A 23,561-nucleotide genomic window follows, 5' to 3' on the forward strand; every position below is an offset into this window, starting at 1 on the left:
AGGGCACAGCATAGCCAGCAAGAGCTTGCCTTCATATAATATCAGTCACCAGTTCCTATAATTTTACCCGTACAATCTTTCTCATATCCATCCCCTCCTTTCTAACCCTACTGCCTGAGTTTATGACCTTATGACCACCATGGGGAGTTACTAAAGATATTGTGCAGGGGCGTGTGGGTGGCTCAGTTGGTTGAGTGTCCAACTTTGGCTCAGGTCATGATCTCACAGTTCGTGGGTTCGAGCCTCACATCGGGCTCTGTGCTGACAGCTCAGAGCCTAGAGCATGCTTCTGATTCTGTGTCTCCCCATCTCTCTGCCCCTTCCCCACTCATACTCTGTCTCTCCCTCTCTCAAAAATAAATATTTTTTAAAAATTAAAAAAACAAAGATAATGTGCAAAGGATGTACATGAGCTGTGTTTGGGGAAGCCCACCCTAGTTGCACATGGAGGAGAGTCAGGCAGGAAAGGAAGAGAAGATAGGAGAAAGGCAGCAGGGACAATGGACTACTAGTATCCACCATCAAACTTCGGCATTCCTGTGACTGACCTGTATTCAGTGTGTGATGGCCCAGGGTGGCCATTCTTAGATCCCTATAGGATTGTACTATGACCTTCCAAATAGGCCATGGGATATATTACTAAACCATTTTTGTAAAAAAAAGTCTACATTATTATCCCCATTTTACAGAGAGAAAACTGAGATCCTCTGAAAGTACCTCACTTGCCCAAGGTTACTAGGAAGCTTTGCTGGGAACAGGCAGATAGTGAAAGGAGTCAGATTAGAATGACAGGCTGCTGTAACTGCAAGGGATCTCAGAAACAATACAGTCTCTTTCTTTCCCTCCCTAATTTTAACCAAGGGGAAAGCTGAAACCCAGAAGGGGGAAATGACTTGTTTACAGTCACAATAGTAAGGACATGGCAAAGATAACCACTTTATGTCTAACCATGGCTGGAAGCTGGGTCTGTGGCCCCAAGCCCAGGCTCTCTCCTCTAGATTCTGTGTGAAAGTGATAATATCTGCCTAATAGGTGGCATTTTCCAGGTGGGAAAATTGGGAAGGAATAGTACCATCCTAATCCTCAAATGAAAAGGCAAATATGCCTGCAGCATATTTAGCTTCCAAAAATTCTGGTGATGAAAATTTAAAAATTTACACCTGAGGGGGCACCTGGGTGGCTCAGTCGGTTAAGGGTCCGACTTTGGCTCAGGTCATGATCTCATTGTTCGTGGGTTCGAGCCCTGAGTTGTGCTCTGGGCTGACAGCTCAGAGCCTAGAGCCTGCTTCAGATTCTGTGTCTCCCTCTCTCTCTGCCCCTCCCCCACTTGTGCTCTGTCTCTGTCTCTCAAAAATAAATAAACGTTAAAAAATTTTTTTTTTAATTTATACCTGGGGACCTGAATGATTTGGTGATGGTACTCTGAACAGTCCATACTGAGTTTATGAGGTGCACAGAAATCAAGTGACTATGTTTATAACTCAATGTGACATACTCAAGAGACATACACCAGACAGAAGGCCTGGCCCTGACTAGGATGGCCAAAAGTCACAGCCTGGTACTGCATAAAGAACACTATACTTAGATGGAAGCCAAAGAAAATCTGGACTCAAATCCTGTCTGCTTAGTCACTAAATGACATTGAATGACCTCTCTAGGTGTCAGTTTCTTCACCTGTAACACCTAAAGTTCTTGTGATGCTTGAAATAGTAAATTTATATGAAATGGAAATAGCATAGACATCACATAGGTTCTGACCACCTTGGTTCAAATGCTGGCTCTGGAAATTACTAGCCAATTAGGCAAGTTATTTAATCTCTCTGAGTCTTAAAATCCTCAGACAGGGCCTTTAATAACTAGGATATCTGAGGATTGAATAAAATACACTATTTATAATGTTATAAAATGGAGTAACACTTTTATTTTATTTTTTTACTTTCTTTTTTTTTTAATAAGTTTTTAAATTTCAATTCCAATATAGTTAACATACAGTGTTATGTTAGTTTCAGGTGAACAATTCTATACATTACTCAGTGCTCATTGTGTTAAGTATACTATAATATTATAAAATAGAATAATGCTTTTAAAGCCTGGTACCTAGTAGTTACAGCATCTGGTATACAGCAGTTACCCAATAAATGGTATCTTTAAAAAAGGTTGAGTAATGCATACCAATAGAGCATTATTATACTATAAATTGGAGGTAATCATGCTCCTGGTATCCTACTGGCATGCTTTACAGAATGAAACACTTATTAAGCACCTGCTGTATGCAAAGTACTAATTCAATCACTCTCAGCAAAGACACCAACAAAACAGAAAACACAGTCCCAGCCCTCAAGGAATTTACAGTTCAGAGAGAGAGAAGAGACACGTGAAAGACCAAATCTCAATTTAAACTAAAGAGCAGCCCACCTCCATGGCAAGTTCAGCACAAGCTACTTTGCTGGACCATGCTGATTAACTCCCCAAGCTGCTGGTTGCAGTTGAAAGGGCAGTAAGCAGACAGACTTAAGGGTATATAGTAGTTACTTAATAAACGGTATCTTTTTTTAATGTTTATTTATTTTTAGGGAGAGAGAGATAGAGCACAAATAGGGGAGGGGCAACGAGAGAGAGGGAGACACAGAACCTGAAACAGGCTCCAGGCTCCAAGCTGTCAGCATAGAGCCCAATGCGGGGCTCAAACCCACAAACCATGAGATCACAACCTGAGCCAAAGTCAACCGCCTAACCAACTAAGCCACCCAGGTGCTCCAATAAATGGTATCTTTAAAATTTTTTTTTTTCAACGTTTATTTATTTTTGGGACAGAGAGAGACAGAGCATGAACGGGGGAGGGGCAGAGAGAGAGGGAGACACAGAATCGGAAACAGTCTCCAGGCTCTGAGCCATCAGCCCAGAGCCTGACACGGGGCTCGAACTCACGGACCGCGAGATCGTGACCTGGCTGAAGTCGGACGCTTAACCGACTGCGCCACCCAGGCGCCCCACCAAGGAGTTTTTTAATCATGGGGTCTAAGGTAGGGGATGAGGGACCATAAGACCTGAGAAGTAGGTAGGTCTAAATCAGTCCTTTTTAAAAGATACCATTTATTGGGGGTGCCTGGGTGGCGCAGTCGGTTAAGCGTCCGACTTCAGCCAGGTCACGATCTCGCGGTCCGTGAGTTCGAGACCCGCGTCAGGCTCTGGGCTGATGGCTCAGAGCCTGGAGCCTGCTTCCGATTCTGTGTCTCCCTCTCTCTCTGCCCCTTCCCCGTTCATGCTCTGTCTCTCTCTGTCCCAAAAATAAAGGTTAAAAAAAAATTTTTTTTTAATAAAAATAAAAAACTCCTAAGTTTCCCAATTGCATCTCAGTGTCTTCCTACCTTCACCCAGGAGGTTTCCCCTCCTTGCAGAGTCTTTGACTCTTCACCCCACATGATTAATGTGAGCAACTCCTACTTATTTTTAAGACTGAGCTCATGTTCTTCCAGGAAGCCCTCCCTGATTCCTCAGGTTAAATTAGGTACCACTCTTATGTGTTCCCATAGCAAACCCTCCACCATATATACCACTACCAATCACATGTATGCCTCTGCATTTATTCAACAAATATTTACTGACCACTAGTGATGAGCAAGACCATGGTTAGCATTAGGGATATGATAGGTAATAAGACAGGCATTGTCTCTGCTCACTAACACAATCTATAAGGAAAGGCATATACAGAACAAGTAATTTTAAGGAGATGCATGTTTTACGAGAGGAAAATAGAATGCTACGGGATTGTAAAAAGGTAGACTAATGCTATCACCATCATCATTACCACTTATGGGCTCTATGTTTCAAACACTGTGCTAAGTACTTAAAGTTTTCGTAATTTATTTCTCACAACAACATTGGGAAGTATAATTCCTACATAAAGCCTAGGAAACTCTGGCTTGGAAAAGTTAAATGATGTATCCAAGGACGTACAACTAGTAAGCATCAGAGCTGAATCTTTAACTCAGGTCTGCCTAATTCCAAAACATTTCTCTTAACCTCTGTCTTTCCCTTTAGGCAAAGTGTGCAGAGCCCGCCAGTTTCCTCAATATCTATTCTCCATTTCTCCTTTAATAAGATAACTGCTGAAACACAACAGTTGGCAGATGGCAAACTTTATTCATGAAAGAATAATTAAGGAAATCAAAGTAAAAAAAAAAATAACAGAACTGCTGGATTTTAGCAGGGAATATGACCATTTATAATAAAAACTGCATGTCCCAAGCAATCTTGTAGCTAGGTATGGTTATATGACTCACTTCCGGCCAGTGGGACAAGAGCTTATGTACACTACTTTCCCTTTCTCCAGCCTGCTTGATGGAATGTGGACATGATGGCTGAAGAGGGAGCGGCCATCGCAGGACTATGGGTTAGAAGCAGTATGATAGGTGTGGCAAAGCCAAAAGCTAGAATATCTACTTATACTTTTATGTGAGAGAGAAGTAAGCTTCTATCTTGTTTATGCCTCTAGATTAAGTGGATCTCTCTATTATGGCAACCAAACTACTATCTCAATTCCTATAAGAAGCTACTACATCTCATTCATTTCTCTATTCCTTGAGCCCAGAAACATTAAATGTTGAGTTGGACTGAACTGAATTCTTGTTTGGGTTCCGTCATTCACTAGATATATGTCATAGAGAAATCATTAATGCCCTTCAATCAGTTTCCTTTTCCACCCTGCCTATCTCACAGGATAGTTGGTGAATCAAATGGCATGGTTTTCAAATTTGTTGGTTGCAAAGGGCCTAACAAAACCATGTTTTTCTTTGTGAAACACCATAAAATGTTTGTCAAGATACATGGATCATATACAACAAGAATGACTTTACTAGCAGAAAATATGGTTATATTATATAAATGGAGTTCTCTGCATCTCAAAAAATATGAAAAAAAAAAAAGGAAGACATATCTGAGTTTCTCTGTTAATATTTGTTTTCATCAAGTAAAACTGATTGGGGAAAAAACCTGAAATTTAGGTTCTAAATTGTGGAAACTAAAATGCGGAAGATTGCCATTAGTACACTTGAGGAGAGGTTTGGCTCTAGGATCACTAGTGTTCCAAAAGCACATGGCTTGAGAGGCACTGAGATAATGGATGTGAAAGCACTTTGGAAATGGAAAGGGATCATTACTACTATTCATATCAAACATGACTCCCTCTATGACATTATTGTAATTCAGCAGAACAGGCAAGGCAGAATGAGACTGGTGGGCTAGAGACCAGGGCACTCTAATGGCACAGGCTAAGAGTCAGGTCATCATTAATAATCACGCAGAAAAGTTCTGGGGAACTCTATCATGTTCTTTATAGCCCCAGTGTTTCCCAGTGTATCCCAAGCAGCTGGTTATTCCTAGGGTCAGTTCACTTTACATACTCAGTGTATGATGTAGGTGGCATTTAGTAAATGTCTGTAGAGCTGACTTCCATAACACCTTCACTGACCCTTTCAGGGAGAATTGCTTCCTTAATTTTGTTCTCTTGTCAGTTCATTCTGCTAGTAAAGCACTTACCATGTACGGTTAGTTACATTTTTGAGCACTACCTTTCCTAGCCTGCTGTAGGCTTTGGGTAAGAAGCGACTGTGTCCCATTCACCCAAGCATCACTTGTGTTCACACAGTGCCTGGCACATAGTAGATGCTCAATGATGGCTTTACTTTTCAGTGAGTTACAAGAGGCAGACTTGAGGAAAAACATAGATGCTAATTTAAAACAACTCTTCCCTAAGCCAGTCCTAAATCCAAGTCTAGCCCTATGGTTACTGCACTGGCAAAACCAATCTTTCTGTTCCCAGGAAGCTAGGACTGTCACTATCAAGTGATTCTGATTTGCTGATTTTTCTGGGAACGATGCCACAGTCTCCTCACAGCCTTGTGGCTGTGGGAGCTAATCTATCTATGGGTGTTACAATAAACTAAATAGGTGTCATAAATGACAGACACCTCCTGTATGTCAACAGTGCAAACAGTTTCCAAGACAGAAGACATCTTGACTCCTAGGAGGCCATTCTAGAAAGGGGAAGTAAATTGCCTACATTACAAAAGATACACATTACTCTCTTGCCCCAGGGCCTAGAAAATGGAACACAGAACAATTACAAACTGACAGCAATTTATGTTGCCTCCATTTCATCCTCCCATACCTTCCTCTTAGCAGTTCTCTGAGTCTTGGATTAATACCCCAATTAATAACAGCTGAGGGCAAGTCTGTGGTCTTGGGAGAAATAACCTAGTGCTACACCAATATGAAGGACTACATTATTTTCATTTCATAGAAATAAACATTCCAAACAATCCAAAGCCTTTTAAATTCAATAGAATGATTCAGGGCCTTGAGGAAATAATGAGATCTATACATTCAGACACAGTGTTAGGCCTGGAGATTATCTCTGAATGTGATCTCTCACTGCCACAGTCAAGCTGGGTCTTACAGGATGTGAGATTACACCAGCAGAAATGGGACAAGATCTGGGCACTTTGTACATGAGAATTAACTCTTGTCTTAAGGATGGGGGCTCAAGAGAGTAGAGGGCCCAGCCTGGATACTAGAGAGGGAAGGAAGGGACTTTGGCTGCTTATTGTTTTTTCTAGGTGCTATGCTTAGGGAAAGAAAGGGACCACAAGATCCTTTCTAGCTTTTCTAGTCAAATATACCTGGGGGGGGGGGGGTGGCAAAAAAGACAGGGACCTGGGACAGAGCCTCTGCAAGTTGGCAGACAAGAGCTTTCATGTGCTGTCCTGTGTCGGAAGCAAGGGGCCTGCAGCAGTGACCACTACTATCTGGCTAGACACAGAGGGATGATGAATGACATCAGAGAAAAGCCTATAGCACTAACCAAAGAGAGCATCACTCCCTTCAAGCAACTAAGGTCATCTGGAGCCAGCTGTTAGCAAATAGTGGGTTGTGTTTGCCAGCTTTGATTTACAAAACCTCGGGGCAGTTCCAATAACCACATTTCAGTTCAGCTCAATCAATATTTCCTGTCCTCTACTTGATACCTGGCCCTCTTCTACACTCTGAGGGTGCAGAGAAAAACGAGACACGGCCTCTACCCTTAGAGAGCTCACCATCTGGAAGGGGAGATGGTCATCAAACAGATCATTACAACAGAGCAGTAAGTCCTAGGACGAGGAAGCACAAGGAATTCTGGCAGCTCATGGTAGGACAAGTAGCCCAGGTACAGGGAACCCAGGAAGGTTTCTCACAAGGGGAGATTCATCGTTTTCCTCCTCACCCCATTTCCCCACAAGAATTTAAAGGTTTGATGACATATTAACCAAGTGAAAAGGGAAAGACCTTCCAAGTAGACAGAACAGCCTTGAAACGGTATGATGATTTGGATGAAAAGCGAGAGGCCCAATGCAGTTAAAGCATGGTATCCCTGAGATGGGAGAAGAGAGTAGGAAGAAAGACAGGGACAGATGGCACTAATGTGGCATTGAGCTTCCTTTTATACAAAATTAGGGAGAAGGTCAGAGCATGGCACCTGCAGAAAATTATCTTTTAGAGGAAAAAAATCCCAAGAAATTAACAAAAAAACAAAGAACACAGGCTCAAACAAAATGAATTTTACTTCCTACTAATTTACGTGGGACTTTTAGAAGAGGGATATCCCAAAATAAAACAACTCCAACAACTACTTTAAGGTGTCACAACTCAAAGAGGGTGTAAGTCACTCCTTATAAATTTTAATAGCACCTTGTTATCTTCCTTTTAGCACCTGTCGCTTTCTGCTTGGGAGCATAAGTATCTGTGTCTTATCTCCAATGGTTTATCAGCCCTCTGAGCGTGAACCAGGTCTTGTTCATTCATCCTATAAAATTTTATTACAACCCAGTCTGAATAGGCAAGGCACCCTCAACAATGCCTAGCACATAACAGACATTCAACAATTGTTTCAGAACACCAGAGTTACATGATATCAGAACTAAAAGACTCTTTTTAATTTTTTAAAGTTTATTTATTTATTTATTTATTTATTTATTTATTTATTTATTTTGAGAGAGAGAGCAAGCACAAGCAGGGGAGGGACAGAGAGAAAGAGAGACAGAATCTCAAGCAGCCTCTGCACTGATGGTGCAGAGCCTGATGCGGGGCTTGAGCCCACGAACTGTGAATCATGACCTGAGCCAAGATCAAGAGTTAGACATTTAACCAACTGTGCCACCCAGGCTTCCCTCAGAGCTGAAAGAGTCTTAAAGATAATTCTAATCCAGTTCCTCAGCCTTTATGAAGACTCATAAAAGCTATGCACTCTCTTCCCAGAAAAAAATCACACACAGAAAACATTTTACATATAATTTCAGGGCCTACAATGCCCAGAGGGGTAAAGTTAACTTATCCAGAGTTGTGAAAGTGTAATAAGTAGCATAACCAAGCCTAGAACACAAGTTTCCTGGTTCCCAGTTAAGGTCTCTTCCCACTACAAACTACAAATGAACAATTTATTTGGGTTGTTCCCTGCTGGGAGGCTGCCAGATGTGGCAATGTTCCTCTGAAATTCCTTACTACAAAGATGACGCTCAGGAGAACATGCAAGTTTAGTGGCTTCTGAGGCCCAAAGACAGTGGTGGACCTCTGCCAAGGAGAAAGAGGGGCAGCGGGAGATGTTCAGGGTTACATGGAAGCATTACAATAAACCAAAGAACCAAAAGTGATGTTGAAGTCTCCCCAAGTAGAAGAGCAAAATCCTTCTTAACTGTACTGTTTACAGGAAGTGCTAGAATCATGACTCAAAGCCAGACCTTCTGACTTTCAGGCCGGTGTTGTGTCCACCTCACCAACAAAATCCTCTGCACATCCACAGAAATCTAACCACCACTGAAGCAATCCTGTTGCTATGGGAATCCTAAGAAATGGGCTAAATAATCTTAGAATGCTTGGAACTAACTCCCAGTTATCTGTGATAATGGATTCAAGGAACATCAACATATTTTAAATCTGCAAATACTATAAAACTATTTGCCTGAAAATGTAATCTGCCTCTACTTGCCACAAACCATTCAAGTCAAGTGCATATCATTTAATGTGAGGTCCATACTGAAATAAGTACTAAGAAGATACTCTTTTATTTTTTTTTTAATTTTTTTAACGTTTATTTATTTCTGAGACAGAAAGAGACAGAGCATGAACGGGGGAGGGTCAGAGAGAGGGAGACACAGAATCTGAAACAGGCTCCAGGCTCTGAGCTGTCAGCACAGAGCCCGACGCGGGGCTCGAACTCACGGACCGCGAGATCATGACCTGAGCTGAAGTCAGCCGCTCAACCGACTGAGCCACCCAGGCGCCCCAGAAGATACTCTTTTAAAGTACCACAAGTAATGAAGCCAAATCATTTGCGTTTCCCTGTGATAACCTGGTATATGGACAAGATCAAGAGCTGGCAGAAGCAGCCCCACCGTAGATAATATCCAAATGAAATAACTGGAGACGACTAAAGGATGACCCCCCCCATCTTTTCTACCTCCAATATTATCCAACCAGTGTGTGTCTGATCTTTAGTTCTTGGCAAAAGTTGTACACTGTCCTTTTCTAAAATGGACCCCTGTTCCCTTTACCTCCTGGGCTTTAACTAGGTGCTTATATCTTCCAATGCCATGGGTAGGTTTTGTCTTGTAGTGCCGACTGGTGCTCAACAGAATGCCACCTAAAAGACAGAAAATAAGACAAACCGGTTTCAAAACTCTTCCAGGGCAGACAGATCACACACGAAGAGACAAATTTTCCACCACAAGACTGGGAATATTTGAGGACAGCAGGCCACTTACTGATTAAAGGACTAGAGCTACTTCTTAATCCTGGACTGACTCTCAGTTTACCCCTTTTTTTCTCAACTTTTGGGCCCTGGACTATATCCAATCCCCACTACCTATCTTTCCTTGAGAAATTATCTCCTGCTACAGCCACTGGTGGTAGGAGGACAAAATACTTTCTCACAGTGTTCTTGTTTTCTCTTGTCCCCCAACAGGCAATAATCCTTTTAAAGTTTCTCATATGGGCCATACAGAGAAGGAGATGGGTGACAAATATAGCCAGGTAAGAGGACAATCACAAATTTCCACAAAGTTTTACAAACCATCTATTTATTTGTGCTAATATAGAACAACTTCCAACACACATTGCCAAGTGAATAACAACAAAAATAAAAACCTAAGATACAGAACAGTGTGTATGTATACTAAGCATAAACCAGGATCTCCATATACATATTTATTGTGGTAGGCCCAGAGATGCACCACTTGGATCTACCTTCAGGGAAGCCCTTTAATCCTAATTATTTTTATCCCTGTTTACAAATAAACTGTAGCTTGACACATGAAAAGATGTTTAACATCACTCATCATCAGGGAAATGCAAGTCAAAACCTATCAGAATGGCCAAGATCAAAAAAACGAGAAACGAGCGTTGCAAGGATATGGAGAAAAAGGAACCCTCTTGCGCTGTTGGTGGGAATGCAAACTGGTGCAGCCATTGTAGAAAACAGTATGGAGGTTCCTCAAAAAAGTTAAAAATAAGGGGGTCCTGGGTGGCTCAGTTGGCTAAGCATGCAACTCTTGATTTTGGTGCAGGTCATGATCTCCCAGTTGTGAGACAGAGCCCCATGTCAAGCTCCACACTGGGCATAGAGCCTGCTTAAGATTCTCTCTCTCTCTTTCTCTTTCTCTCTCTCCCTCTGCCTCTCCCCTCCACACACTCTCTCAAAAATAAAATAAAATAAAATTTTTAAATAAAGCTAAAAATAGAACTACCCTACAATCCAATAATTGCACTACTGGGTATTTACCAAAAAAAAAAAAAAAAAAAAAAAATACAAAAACACTAATGCAAAGAGATACATCCATCCTGTTTATAGCAGCATTATTATAGAAGCAGCCCAAATGCCCATTGATAGATGAAAGGAAGTAGTGTGTGTATATATACAAAGGAATATTATTCAGCCATAAAAAAAGAATGAAATCCTGCCATTTGCAACAACATGGATGGATCTAGGGAGTATAAAGTTAAGTGAAATAAGTCAGTCAGAGAAAGACAAATATCATATGATTTTGGTCATATGTAGAATTTCAGAAACAAAACAAATAAGCAAAGAAAAAAAGAGAGAGACAAAGAAACAGATTTTTAACTTTAGAGAACAAACTGATGGCTATCAGAGGGGAGGTGCATGGGGGAGGGGTAAAATAGGTGATGGGGATTAAAGAGTATACTTACCATGATGAGCACAGGGTAATGTATGGAATTGTTGAATTACGATACTATAGACCTAAAACTAATATAACACTGTATGGTAGCTATACTGGAACTATTTATTTTTTATTATTTATTATTTTTTTAATGTTTATTTATTTTTGAGACAGAGAGAGACAGAGCATGAACGGGGGAGGGTCAGAGAGAGAGGGAGACACAGAATCCGAAGCAGGCTCCAGGCTCTGAGCTGTCAGCACAGAGCCCGACGCGGGGCACAAACCACGAACTGTGAGATCATGACCTAAGCCGAAGTCGGACGCCCAACCGACTGAGCCACCCAGGCGCCCCAAGGAACTATTTATTTTTTAAAAAGCATGAGTAGAGCGGGGGCAGTGAGAGAGGGGGACAGAGGATCTGAAGCAGGCTCTGCACTGAGAGTAGTGAGCCCAATGCGGGGCTAGAACTCATGAACTGTGAGATCATGGCCTGGGCCAAAGTCAGATGCTCAACTGACCAAGCCACCCAGGAGCCCTGGAATTGGAATTAAAATTAAAAACTTAATTTAAAAAGAAAAAAGAGGGGCGTCTGGGTGACTCAGTCAGTTAAGTGGCCAACTTCAGCTCACGTCATGATCTCGCAGTTTGTGTCTTCAAGCTCTGCGTCGGGCTCTGTGCTGACAGCTCAGAGCCTGGAGCCTGCTTTGGATTCTGTGTCTCCCTCTCTCTCTGCCCCTCCCCAACTTGCACTGTGTCTCTGTCTCTCTCAAAAAATAAAAAATGTTAAAAAAATTAAAAAGAAAAAAGAAACTATAGTTCAAAAGATATAGTGAATTGGCCAAGGTCATCCAGCAAGTGAAAGGCAGAACTGCAACTTAAACCCAGGTCTATCTCACTGAACAGCCTGTACTCAGATGGGTTATTATAACGTCTGAATTTCTGGAATATAAATTCTGGCTAGATATGATCTTTCCTAGCTCAGATATCAGTTTCTTATCTCTACTCTTTCACTAGAACCAGCCCTCCACAGCTCTTCTCTGTCTCTCTTACTCACTGTCTACCTTCTGGAGAAGTGTTAGTCCTAGGTTCTGCTCCCTTTCCTCCTAGTTCCTGTGGTCCTGCCCTCATCTTCCCCGGGGCCACCATTCTACAGGGAGGTTAAAAAGAAAATGGTGTGGAGAAGTGAAATGTTTCTTAGGCTTCTCTTTTCTAAAATGGACTTCCAAGCAGGTCTGCCCTATGCCAGGCCAATCAGAGATTGGCTTCAGAGCCAATCCTGCATTTACAACCCACACTATTTCATCAAGACAAACCCTAGATATCATGAGTCCCTTCCATGATATGCATTACTCCACATTTACTACTACATGCCAAAAACTGTATAGACACTGGGACAAAGATGACTAGAATATGCCCCTTTCCCTGGAGACACTCAATGGGTACTAGGGAAAGATGACAGGAAAGCAGATAATTACCTTATGGTGCACAAATTACTTTAATAGAGATGAGAACAAGGTAGTGAGCGCCTAGAGGAACAATGAATCTGCCTCGGTGGGGGGAGGTGGTGGGAGTAGGGGAGGGTAATGGGAATAGGTTCAGAAGAGGTAACAAATGCATTCTTTAAAGAGGAGTAAGAATTTACCATTCAAGGAAGAAGGAGGTATTTTTGACAGAGGTTCCAAAGGAGCACTGAACACAACTGAGGTATCTTCTTGGCTACTATCCCAATTCTGTCTCTCTGAATCTAAGACCTTTGACCCTTTGAGTCTTCAGGTTCCAGAGCTGTAGTATGAAGCTTACTGTCTAGTGGGAGGAGGGAATCATTAACGGAATAGTCACAAAATAAATATAAAATTACAAATTGTGATACTGAAAAAAAAAAGTACAGAAGGCTATGGCCATACAACCAGTGGATCTATTTTAGACTGAAAGATCAGAGAAGCCCTCTCTGAAAAAAATGACATGTGAACTGAGACCAGAATTCAGAGGAAAATAGTGGTTATCCACAAGGATGGGAAGTGATTAAAAAGCAGGAGGAGTGGGAGACTTACTGCTTATTTTATATTCTTTTGTATCTTTATTGTAGATAAAGATATACACATATTATCTATTCAAAAAAATAAATAAAACAAATTGAGACCTGAAAGGAATTTATTAGGCAAAAGACAGAGGATAAATGTTCCAGGGAGAGGGAACAGCATGTGCAAAGGCCCCATTGTGGGACACCACTTGGCACATTCAAGGAAGAGAAATGCTGTCAGTGTGCCTGAAGCAAAGTGAAAAGGGCACAGAAGATACCAGAGACTAGAGCAGGGGTGGGAACACACACCACTCTCGGCCTTGTGAAGGGTTTGGATTTCAAGCTGAACAGCCTAAAGCAGGGAAAGTATATGACTGGTATGTTTTTAAAAGATCTCTTTGGTTGATGTATGGACAAGGGGGTGGGGAAAGAGAACGTGGGTAGGTTAGGAGATTCAAGCAGTAGCCTTGGCTAAGTTGTTGTTGATCTCACTGTATCTACATCGCCCCCATTCCATCCTCTAGAGCTTGCTCCTCAGCCACAGAAAGAACGCTTGCCATTCTGTATAAGCGACGCAGTTGTCGTGCCTCTGTGCCATGCTGGGCGGCCCCCCTGCCGGGACTACACCTCTCAGACTAGTGAAATCCTAGCCAGCCTCCAGCGCCAGCTCAAATATCACCATCTCCATGAACCTACTCTGTTGCCCTAAACATACAAAGACCATCGAATTTACTTCGTGGTTATAATTCCTGGATACTTCCGCTTTATAGTGAAACGTTCTATGTAAATAAAGAAGAAAACTCAGATTCCAACCACCATCTTTAAGTACACTGAATCACTGCCACCTCCCCCCCCCTCCCCCCCCACTGGTTTCAAAAAGGTGATCTTTGAGATGGTGACACATCTTAGGCGAAAGCGCCACACTGCCTGCCTCAGCCTCTCATCCGCTGGAATTCCTTGGCGAATAAGCATTTTCAAATTCAGTTTAGGGCAATTCCTATAATTAGAGCAGCTGGTTAATTAAAAAGCTGGTTCAAGCTACTGTTAAATTAACCATTTTCCCCCTTAAATGAAAGGTTTTGGTCAAATTACCAGTGTTTAAACAGCTTAATTAGCCAGTTGTTTACGTTATAAAATGTACCAGTTTGAAAGCCTCTGATTTCTAATAAGTTCAACTGAATTCTTCTCCTGCTCCTAGTCATCAAACTGGCTTTCCTGCTGTCACATTAACATTGCAGCCTCCTAAGAGGAAAGGCAACTCTTTTCACTGAAGACACGGAACCCCAGGGTTTCAAAAGGAGGCTCTGAAGATCTTTCAATTAGCACAATTATAGGATGTAATCAGTATTGACTTCTCCCACATCACATCCCTTTACTTTATATATGCCAGCGTGACTGTCCTTCAGTGTCCTTGCTTATTAAACTGAAAACTAAACCCATTAATCTAGGATGGGGTAAACAATGTAATTTTACTTATTTCTCTTTCAAAATTAGCACAAGTAATTTTAGCAGGACTGTGCTGGAGAGAAAGAGAAAATTACTGGGGTAGCCCCAGTCAGGATTAATTACAGGATATTCTCTCCATTCAGATCCTTACACAACACAAGGGCAGGTATACCCCAGCACCTGACAAATAGTATGTGCTCAGAAATTGCTCTTTTTTTTTTTTTAAAGGTTTTTAAGATATTTTACCAAGACAAACTACAATGAAAAACTTTTCCAGTTTTTCTAATTATAGTACACTGAACTACCTGGATTTGAATGTGCCAGGTTTCTCTGATTCCATCTTTTTGCTCATGCTGTAATGAGAGGACTCTGAGTTCTCTTTATTTAAGCTCCTTAGACTTCTTTTTATGTATTTACTTCTACCTCTCTATGTACGTTTAAATCAGTAAGAAAAAGACAATCACTACAACCATGCCCATCTCTTGGAGAGAGCAGCTGGGATGGTACCCAAGCCCACAGAGAGAATGACGGGTAAAGGTAAGAATAGGGCACTGCTCCCCACTCTTTTCTGAAAATCGTTATAATTCAATCTTGCAATTTCTGACGTTAAGGATATCTCAAAGAACTCGTGAAAAATATCAACAAAACTATGTCCTTTCAAGTAAAATTATCTTGGCATGCCAGCATTGGTGAGCTTCTCTGGGCCTTCTAGGCACAAGGATTCCCTGACAACAATTATAAAATGGGCAAAGGAAAAGACAAATGGCAGGTAAATATATGAAAATACAGTCGACCAACTAGTAATCAAAGACATGCAAACTACAAATACAAAGGATAGCATTTTTTAACTTATAATATTACCAAATATTAACAAAATTTTTTTAACGTTTATTCATTTTTGGGAGACACAGAGACAGAGTGTGAATGGGGAAAGGACAGAGAGAGAGGCAGACACAGAATCCGAAGCAGGATCCAGGCTCTGAGCTGTCACCACAGAGCCTGACATGGGGCTTGAACTCATGAGCCATGAGATCATGACCTGAGCCGAAGTCAGACACTTACCCAACTGAGCCACCCAGGCACCCCATAATATTTCCAAATATTAAAAAAAAAAAAATAGTAGCATTCAACGTTGTTGAGTGTAAAAAAAGGGGATTCTCAAATACCAAATAAGTATAAAATAGCACAATCTTTCTGGAGACCAATTTGGTAATGCACATCAATAGCTGTAAAATGTGCATTTCCTGGGGCACCTGGGTGGCTCACTTGGTTAAGCATTCGACTCTAGATTTCAGTTTGGGTCATAATCTCATGGTTCATGGGTTCAAGCCCTGTGATGGACTCTGGCAGCACAGAGCCTGCTGGGGATTCTCTCCTTTCTCTCTCTCTGCCCCTCCCCCGCTCTCATTCTCTCTCAAAATAAATAAGTAAACATTAAAAAAAAGAATGCACACTTCCTTTGATCCAACCAGTTTGACTTTTAGAAATGTATTCTAAGGGGCGCCTGGGTGGCTCAGTCGGTTAAGCATCCAACTTTGGCTCAGGTCATGACCTCGCGGTTTATGAGTTCAAGCCCCACATCGGGCTCTGTGCTGACAGTTCGGGGCCTGGAGCCTGCTTCAGATTCTGTGTCTTCCTCTCTCTGGCCCTTCCCCTCTCGAGCTCTGTCTGTCTCTCTCTCTCTCTCTCAAAAATAAATAAACATTAAAAATTCTTGAAAAAAAAAGGATTCTAAGTTAATAATCAGACAAGAATACAAATACTGATGTACATGGATGTTTATCATAGTGTTCTTTACATTGAAAAATCCTATGGGAATGCAAGCTGGTGCAGCCACTCTGGAAAACAGTATAGAGATTCCTCAAAAAACTAAAAATAGAACTATCCTATGACCCAGCAATTGCACTACTAGGTATTTATCCAAGGGATACAGGTGTGCTATTTTGAAGGGACACATGCACCCCAATGTTTATAGCAGCATTATCAACAATAGCCAAAGTATGGAAAGAGCCCAAATGTCCATCGATGGATGAATGGATAAAGAAGATGTGGTATATATATACAATGGAGTATTACTCGGCAATCAAAAAGAATGAAATCTTGCCTTCAGCAACTACGTGGATGGAACTGGAGGGTATTATGCTAAGTGAAATTAGTCAGAGAAAGACAAATATCATATGACTTCATTCATATGAGGACTTTAAGAGACAAAACAGATGAACGTAAGGGAAGGGAAGCAAAAATCATATAAAAACAGGGAGGGGGACAAAACATAAGAGACTCTTAAATATGGAAAACAAACTGAGGGTTACTAGAGGGGTTGTGGGAGGGGGGAAGGGCTAAATGGGTAAGGGGCACTAAGGAATCTACTCCTGAAATCATTGTTGCACTATATGCTAACTAATTTGGATGTAAATTTTAAATAGATAAATAAATAAATAAATAAAATTAAGTAGTAGAACAATAACAACAACAAAAATCCTAGAGACAGCTTAAATTTCTCTAAATAGAAAACTGTTTGAGTAAATTATGTTTACTCAAAAGGATCCCTACAGGATCTTTTTCAATAGATTTTAACATGCCCTATTTGATCCTAGCTTTAAAAACAAAATAAAACCCCCCAAATCCTCAGATTTAAGTACCTTTCAAATACCAAAATATACTATAAAACTATAGTAACCAGTAATATTAAGAAGGGTTAGTAGTGGCATCAAATATACAGACAAATCAATGGAACAAAGTTAAAATAATCCCAGATCTATATGGAAACTTAGTATATGAGTTTCAACCTATGGACTTTTCAATAAATGGATGTTTTGATAAATGTTGAAACAACTGACTACCCATTTTTTTGGGGGGGGGGTGTGGGATTGCATCCCTACTCACTTCTAATTCCACATGGGTTACATATATAAAGGGGGGGAAAATACCAGAAGATAACATGAAGATTAAACTAATCCTGGAAGAGATATCTTTCTAAGCAAGTATCAAAATCTAGAAATCAAAGATTAATAAACTTAGGTATATAAAAACGTAAAACTTCTTTCCAACAAAAAACACAAAAAGTCAAGAAACAGATAACTAGAGGCGATGCAAAGCAGAGATGACAGAAAAATGCTAATTTCCTTAATATATTAAAACTATGTAAAATGAAAAAGCAAACAATCCAATAAAAAAATGGGCAAAAAATATAGACAGGCAGTTCATAAGGAAAGAAATACAAATAGACAATAAAAATATGGAAAGATGATAAACTCTCTCAAGAAATGTAAATTATGAGACATAATTTTTTACTATCAAAAAAATAAGATTTTTTTTAAACCTAGTTTTGACCAGAGAATAGAAATGTAAATTAATACAACTTCTCTGAAGGGCAATCTGATGATACTTACCAAAAATTTTAATCACAATCCATTGACTCAGCAATTTCAATTTCAGGAATTTATCTTACAAATGTACAGGAACAAGTTCACAAAGAAGTATAAAGATTGTTGCTGCAGCATTTTTTTGAAATAGCAAAAACTAAGAACAACCTAAATGTCCAGCATTAAGACACAATTATACACATGTAAAATATATATGCTCGTATATGAACACAACTTGAAAAATATATAAGAAATTGTGATCAGTAGATACCACTGGGAAGTAAGACTGGGAAATAGAAAATTCAACTTTTCATCATACACCTTTTTGTACAGTTTATATTTACTTTTATCCTATGCATCCATATAAGTGCATTTACAATTCTTAGTTGATAATTTTAATTGTAATAAAAAAAAAAAACTTTACTCAGAACACATACCAGTTCAAAATGAATTTTGCCTCTAATTGACAGGTAAGAGAAGAGACCAAAGCTAGGAAATAAGTGCACTTGATCATAATCTCTTTTTAAAACAAAACGAAACAAAATAAAATGAACATCTAGCAAAATGTTAGTAATTGCCCAATCTGGGTTTATGTGATATATTATCTTTTTTTTTTCCTCTTCCGTATTTTTTTAATCCTTCAAAATAAAAAGTGTAAAAGAGAAAAAAAAACACGTTAAAAAAACAAACACAACACCTTTCCTGGACCCCACATCCCTCTCCACCTCCTTCTAATTCTCTCTGCTCCTGCTCAGAAGTCATAAAAACATTGTAACAGCCCTCTCTAGCTCTCCAACCCCTATTCACTTGTCAACTCACAGTTGACTTCCACAACTAGCCCCACCCCACCTACACAACACGCTGCTTTCCTAAGATCACCAGTGACCTCCATGTTGCTAAAGACAAAGAATGTTAGGGTCTTATCTTTCATGATCTCTCAGCAGCACCCAGTGCTAACTCCAACATAGTTGACCACTCTTTCCTTCTTGAAACATTCTCCTTGTGTCTGACATGAAATTATACTATGCTGGTTTTCTCCTACCAGTTTGGCCTCCTTTTTTCAACCTCATTAGCCATCTCTTTCACCCTCTACCCAGTTTTTAAATGTTGGGGTTCCTAAGGGCCTGATTCTTGGGCCTTTTCTCCATTTGTTCTCCTCACATGATCCCATTCACTGTCATGACTTCAATTAACATTGACAATATGATGGTTTCCAAATGTACAGTTTCAATCCAGACCTATAATTTGAATTCAGTATCAATGTATCCAATGGGCTACTATCCTCCCCATAGACACTCCAATTCAACATGTTCAAAGCCAGACTCAAAATCTTCCCTTCAGGTACCTGGGTAGCTCAGTCAGTTGAGCATCCTGACTTTGGCTCAGGTCATGATCTTGCTGCTTGTGGGTTCAGGCCCTGCCTTCAGGCTTTGTGTTGACAGCTTAGAGCCTGGAGCCTGCTTCGGATTCTGTGCCTACCCCTCTCTCTGCCCGTGCCCCACTCACGATCTGTCTCTCTCTCAAAAATAAATAAACGTTAAAAAAAATTAAAAAACAAAATCTTCCCCTTCGAACTGTCCAATATAAGGCAGTACATTCAAAATAACTATACTTATATCTTCAAGGTAGTAGAGACATATTCACTATGGATTAAGAAAAAAAAAAGATTATAAAACATTACATCATTTGTTCCCATCACTGCAAAACAAACAAAATCCATCTCTCTACCCACCTACTTATGTATGTATGTATTTATCTATCTATGGAGAAAGAGATATAAACGCCTAGAAAAAGACCTGTTAGGATACACAACAAAATGTTAAACAATAATTTCTGAATAGTATTATTTTTATTTTCTGTCTACTTCAGCTTCTTCTTGTGTATATGTATGTTTATTTCCCATATTCTTTAAATGCATGTCTTTCAATTTTATAATTAGATATTCTTAGTTATTTTTTTTAATCTCCTGATAGGATGCCATATGAAGTTCAGGGCACCTGAATCGGGGCACCTGGGTGGCTCAGTTGGTTAAGCGTCCGACTTGGGCTCAGGTCATGATCTCATGGTTGGTTCGTGAGTTCTAGTCCTGCATCCATCTCTCTGCTGTCAGCAGGGAACCTGCTTCAGATATTCTGTCTTCTTCTCTCTCTACCCCTCCCCCATTTGTACTCTCTCTCAAAAATAAATAAACATTTTTTTAAAAATGAAGTTCAGGGCATCTGTTATGAAATTTTCTTGCTTAAATGGTTTAATTTAAATCTTGTCAAGCTTTTAGAGCTAACTTCCAGGTTGTAGGAAGGAGACAGAACATGTTCTACAACACCAGTAGGAAACAATCAGACAAATCAAGAAGGGAGGACATTCTATAAGACAGATGGTCTGACCTAGTCAAAAAGTTACTGTTATGTAAGTGATGAATCATGGGAATCTACTCCCGTAGCCAAAAGCACACTGTATACACTGTATGTTAGCTAACTTGACAATAAATTATTTTTTTTAATGTTACTGTTAGAAATAAAAAAAGTGGTAGAACTGCTCTAGATTAAAAGTGACATAACATTGAAATACAAAGTGGGAAATTTCACAGGCTTTTGGTTATAAACAATGCCCAGAAAAGACATTTTGCAGGTAATTACGGAAATGGATAGAGTATTAGATGATATGGGAGCATTACTATTAATTTTCCTGAGTAAGATGATAGTATTGCAGTTCTTTAACAGAATGTAGAGAATGTCCTTATTTCTAGAAATGCTGAGCTGTTTAAGAGTGAAGTGTCGGGGCGCCTGGGTGGCGCAGTCGGTTGAGCGTCCGACTTCAGCCAGGTCACGATCTCGCGGTCCGTGAGTTTGAGCCCCGCGTCGGGCTCTGGGCTGATGGCTCAGAGCCTGGAGCCTGTTTCCGATTCTGTGTCTCCCTCTCTCTCTGCCCCTCCCCCGTTCATGCTCTGTCTCTCTCTGTCCCAAAAATAAATAAACGTTGAAAAAAAAATTTAAAAAAAAAAAAAAAAAAAAAAAAAAAAAAAAAAAAAAAGAGTGAAGTGTCTTGATGCCTGATAGAGAAAGCAAAATGTTAACAACAAATTATTCTAAATGATGGGTAGAGAGGCACCTGGGTGGCTCAGTCGGTTAAGTGTCCGACTATGGCTCAGGTCATGATCTAACTGTTCATGGGTTTGAGCCCCACGTTGGGCTCTGTGCTGACAGCTCAGAGCCTGGAGCCTGCTTCAGATTCTGTGTCTCCCTCTCTCTCTGCCCCTCTCCTGCTCACACTGTCTCTCTTCAAAAAAATGAATAATAATTTAAAAAAATAAATAATTGGTGGGTAGAAAAGTGTTCACTATATGTTCTTAGGGAAAAAATTCTTTCAAGACTGTAAGCTTTCCAAATGGCAAGGACTGTATGCTCTCAACGTTGTATCCCAGCACCTGAAACACATCTTGGTACAATAAATATTTGTTGAGAGAATGAATAAATAAAAATAAGCCCATATTTTGAGATGCTGGGCAGTGGGGCTGGTAGAAATGGTGATGCTCTACATAACTGCTGCCATCTTCTGAAAAAAAATAATAGATGTAAAACCTCTTCATGTACTGCCTGACATTATGTGAGGCGCTCAGTAAACGTTAGTTCCCTTCTTTTCTCCCTTTCCTTTGCCTCTGACTCTTTAGGCAGATGACAGATGTCATTAAAATCAAACAACTACTTTGAAACTTCTCACATAATAGACAAAGTAAAAAGGGAAAGTAATTGGGTTGAAGCATATTGAAATTTATTGAGTTAATCAGATTGAATGGACATTTATTTTGGACAAAATACTGTAAGAAAAGCCCTTGCCTGGTAGATGATAGACATGAAATACAGGTCTGAAATAGTAGCAATTACAATTACAATAATTAATTTTAGGTATTTCATCTTATTGAATCTTCAAATAATTCACTGTAGCTTGTACTATAATTATCCTCATTGTTTTAAGTGAGGAAAGCAAGCTATGGCGAGGTAGCCAAAGGTCACAGAGTAAGTATGCAGTAGAGCTGGAATCCAAACTTCCTACAGAGCTCTTGCTCTTAACCACTACTCTAGATTCTTGCCCATTGCCCAATTCCACGTGAGGGGTGGAATGTGGTCCCAGCCACTCTTCTCAAAGATATGTTAGGAATATTTCTAGACAAAATTATTACAGAGCATTAGAGGGTCACTTAAAGCAGGCAGACTATATCAGGAAATAACCACATACCTGCAGAACAGATGGGATTTTCTCCTGAAGTTCTGAATCTAAAAAGAGGGAAAGAGTATGCTGAATAAAATCAGATACCCACATTTAATCTATACCATTACCAAAACGTGTATGCGTCTCATTAAGGATAAGTCAATGCTAGAAATTCCCTTATTCCCTCCTTCCCGTCTTTCCACAAACATTATTAAGTGCCTATTGTGTGCCAGACATCCTGAGGATATAAAAATAAGTAAAATGTCTCTCTCTATAGTCTAGTTGGGAGAGAGACATGTAAACAAATGTGAGCCACAATACATTGCTGATCCAGAATGAAAGCTTATACAAGATTTGGTGGAACATGAAGGAAAATGTGGTCATTTCTGCTAGGGGGGTAAAACTGTTTGACTGGAGTTTTAAAAATGAAGAACCGTTCTCAACTATTTAGCCTTAAGGAAAAGCATTCCAGGCAGAGGTATGAAAGTGGTATGTTTGGGGAACAGCAAGCAGCTGGATATGGGTAGAACTTAAGCAGCAGGGAAAAGGGGAGTTGGTGAAAGAGGTTCTCCTGGGCCAGGTGAGGAAGAACCTCGTACGCTGTGATAAGGAGTTTGGTCTTTACTCTGTATAGGCAGTGGGAAGCTCCTCGCCGAGTTTAAGCACAGGAGTGACACGATCAAGTTAAATTAAGCTTTGGAAAGTTAACCTTGGCAGCAGGTGAGCAATGAATGGGAAGAGGTGAGACTGAGGCAAAAGAACTAGTGAGGTGGTAGTCTTGCATTATTAGAACATGCCCAGGGAGAGGAGAGGAAAGGACAGCAATGACTGCAGACTGAATACAGAAACCAAAGAACATGGAAGAGAATAATGCGGCTCTGTCAGCTCACTAGGTTATCAGGTTCAGCATCCTGCGAAGTTTTGAAACTAAATTGCAGAACAAGTTGGGAGACAAGCAGATCTGTGATTAAATGCTTCCTCTCTACCATGTTCAAACTGTGACCTTCAACAAGTTCTTTTAGATCTCTGTAACTCAGTTATCTCCTCTTTAAAATGCAGATAATAATAGTATAATCCCATGAGATTGAAAATCTATCTTAAACTCTCTGAGCCAGTTTCCTCTTTTGTAAAATGACAATATTTATATTTGTCCTGTCATGTTTTTGTAAAGATTAGATAGAACATGTAAAATGGTTCTACAGTAACTACTTATTGAAGAGTTGACTGATTAATGATGGAAAAATAGATTAAGATGGAAAGGGAATAATAGAAGAGAGGCCTCAATAAATGTAAAGGATTAAAGAAATCATTCAGTCT

The 23,561-nt window shown here is 40.1% G+C and overlaps 1 protein-coding gene across 1 annotated transcript in view; it reads right to left on the minus strand.

Moving 5' to 3' along the window:
* Window positions 1-23,561, minus strand: part of MRPL48 (mitochondrial ribosomal protein L48) — a 68,258-nt gene that overhangs the window by 19,087 nt on the left and 25,610 nt on the right. The window contains exons 6-8 of the mRNA XM_045482469.1: window positions 22,272-22,309; window positions 18,066-18,119; window positions 9,585-9,673 (exon numbers count right to left, since the gene is read on the minus strand). Coding sequence (XP_045338425.1) covers window positions 9,585-9,673; window positions 18,066-18,119; window positions 22,272-22,309 — 181 coding nt within the window. The remainder of the gene's footprint in view (window positions 1-9,584; window positions 9,674-18,065; window positions 18,120-22,271; window positions 22,310-23,561) is intronic.

The sequence above is a fragment of the Leopardus geoffroyi genome, chromosome D1 (assembly GCF_018350155.1).
Source record: "Leopardus geoffroyi isolate Oge1 chromosome D1, O.geoffroyi_Oge1_pat1.0, whole genome shotgun sequence".
Taxonomy (NCBI): Eukaryota; Metazoa; Chordata; class Mammalia; order Carnivora; family Felidae; genus Leopardus; species Leopardus geoffroyi.